The sequence below is a fragment of the Puccinia triticina genome, chromosome 5A, assembly GCF_026914185.1.
Source record: "Puccinia triticina chromosome 5A, complete sequence".
In the NCBI taxonomy this organism is placed as follows: Eukaryota; Fungi; Basidiomycota; class Pucciniomycetes; order Pucciniales; family Pucciniaceae; genus Puccinia; species Puccinia triticina.
The window spans coordinates 4,579,843-4,581,602 of record NC_070562.1 but is presented as its reverse complement, the minus strand read 5'-3'; the positions used below and the strand labels follow the sequence as shown (position 1 = coordinate 4,581,602).

The window sequence follows — 1,760 nt, the reverse complement described above, 5'->3', positions numbered from 1 at the left end:
GCAGGGTTAAAAAACAATGAGAGGATGACCCCAAGCGCGCGGCATTTAAGGCATTATGCAAAGGGGGGCCAACAAGTTTAACCCCTCAAACTGCACAAGTGCAACAGCGGAGGGGGTGAGGATGAACCGCACCTGGAAGTACAGCGGCAGAGGACGCCTGGGGGATCATTTGAACACAACAACCCCCTTTTATACACCATCAACCAGCAGTGCCAAGCTCGCCTCAAGCCTTCCCCTGGGATCCCCCCGCATGTATCCTCAACAACAATGCCTCCGCCACGCCGCCGCTGTACAAATTTTTGACCCGCAAGGCATTAGCTACATCTCAGATCTTCTGGCCATCCTGGTCAACACATCTGATGTGCGCTACTGGAAGCTGAAATTGACCGTAGAATTTGACCTGTCGGGGGCATCGTGGCGCCACTGCCATGTTCCTTTGCACCAACGCCACTCCCGCGCAACCACTAACCTCGAACTGCACACTCAACTTTGTCTGTGTTTTTGTCCATGCTGACATCTTTGTCCTTGCAGCTGATAATTCACTCCGCGCAGGCTCTAACACCTCTGATTTGTCCAGCCACCATCCTAGCCAGAAGCAAACTGACTACCAAAACAGCGGCTGACCTACCACCCCGCCACACACAGTCAACAAACCAAACAAAGTAATGAAGGACCTGGCCTGCAATGGGCGGACGGGCGAGCAACGCGAGATTGGCTACACCGGCCGTTGGGAACGGCTCCTTTGGCGTTTTCCTCAGCGCTCAACTAGTCGTTGGATCCGTCCATCCCTCTGGCAAAGAAGAGGTCGCGATCAAGAAAGTCTTGCAAGATAAACAATTCAAAGTCCGTCGCATCCTTCTCCTCGTTCCCCCCAGACCTGCTCACCTGTATCTATGCACGGCCCCAGAATTGAGAGCTCCAAATTATGAAACTGCTGATCCATCCAAACGTCGTCAATCTACGTGCTTATTTCTATTGGAGTGGAGATAAGGCGAGCCACTCCTATCCAAGCTCCTAGAGTATTGATATTCTTGGTTGCTTACATCACCCCCCCATACGATCCTCGGCAGGCAAAGCGCAATGAAGTCTTTTTGAACTTGGTGATTGAGGATGTGCCCGAAACCGTGTACCGGGCCTCCCGCCACTCCTCCAAATTAAAGCAGGTCAGTCCCCCAGTCCATGCTCCAGTGTATCAGGCGGCTGGCTCTCATCGCCGACTGATCGCTCTCGCATCTCGTCCAATATGGTCTAATCAATCCGTTGGTACCACTCATGCTTCAGGTCATGCCGATCTTGAACATCAAGCTATACGTCTATCAGCTCTTGCAATCGCTAGCCTACGTCCACTCGCTTGGAATATGCCATCGAGACATCAAGCCTCAGAACTTGTTATTAAACCCCTCGACTGGAGTGCTTGAGTCGTGTGATTTTGGATCAGCAAAGATCTTGGTGGCTGGAGAACCGAACCTCAGTTTGTTCAAGGTACTACCGAGCACCAAAGCTGATTTTTGGGGCAACCAACTACACCACTAACATTGGTCAGTCCCCACAGTCAATAACCCCTCAAGTTTTGTGATAACAGTAATTCTCTCTTATAGTCTCTCCCTCCCTTATTTCTCTGTCCGCGTGATCAATGTCATGTTTGTTGCTGATCTACCCAAATGTTGGTACAGATATGTTTGGATATTTTTGGTCAATTTTCTCCCTGCATCTTTAAAAGCTTTACTGCTTAACTCCTGAGCCAAACCAATGAATTATCA

General features: G+C 50.2%; 1 protein-coding gene across 1 annotated transcript; it reads left to right on the top strand.

Moving 5' to 3' along the window:
- Positions 1-684: 684 nt before the first annotated feature.
- PtA15_5A566 (uncharacterized protein) lies at positions 685-1,533 on the top strand (the record flags this gene model as incomplete). The annotated part of the gene is made up of 3 exons (XM_053169341.1): positions 685-843; positions 987-1,163; positions 1,282-1,533. 3 exons carry the CDS (start codon positions 685-687, stop codon positions 1,531-1,533), a joined length of 588 nt encoding a protein of 195 aa, XP_053020548.1.
- Positions 1,534-1,760: the final 227 nt, after the last annotated feature.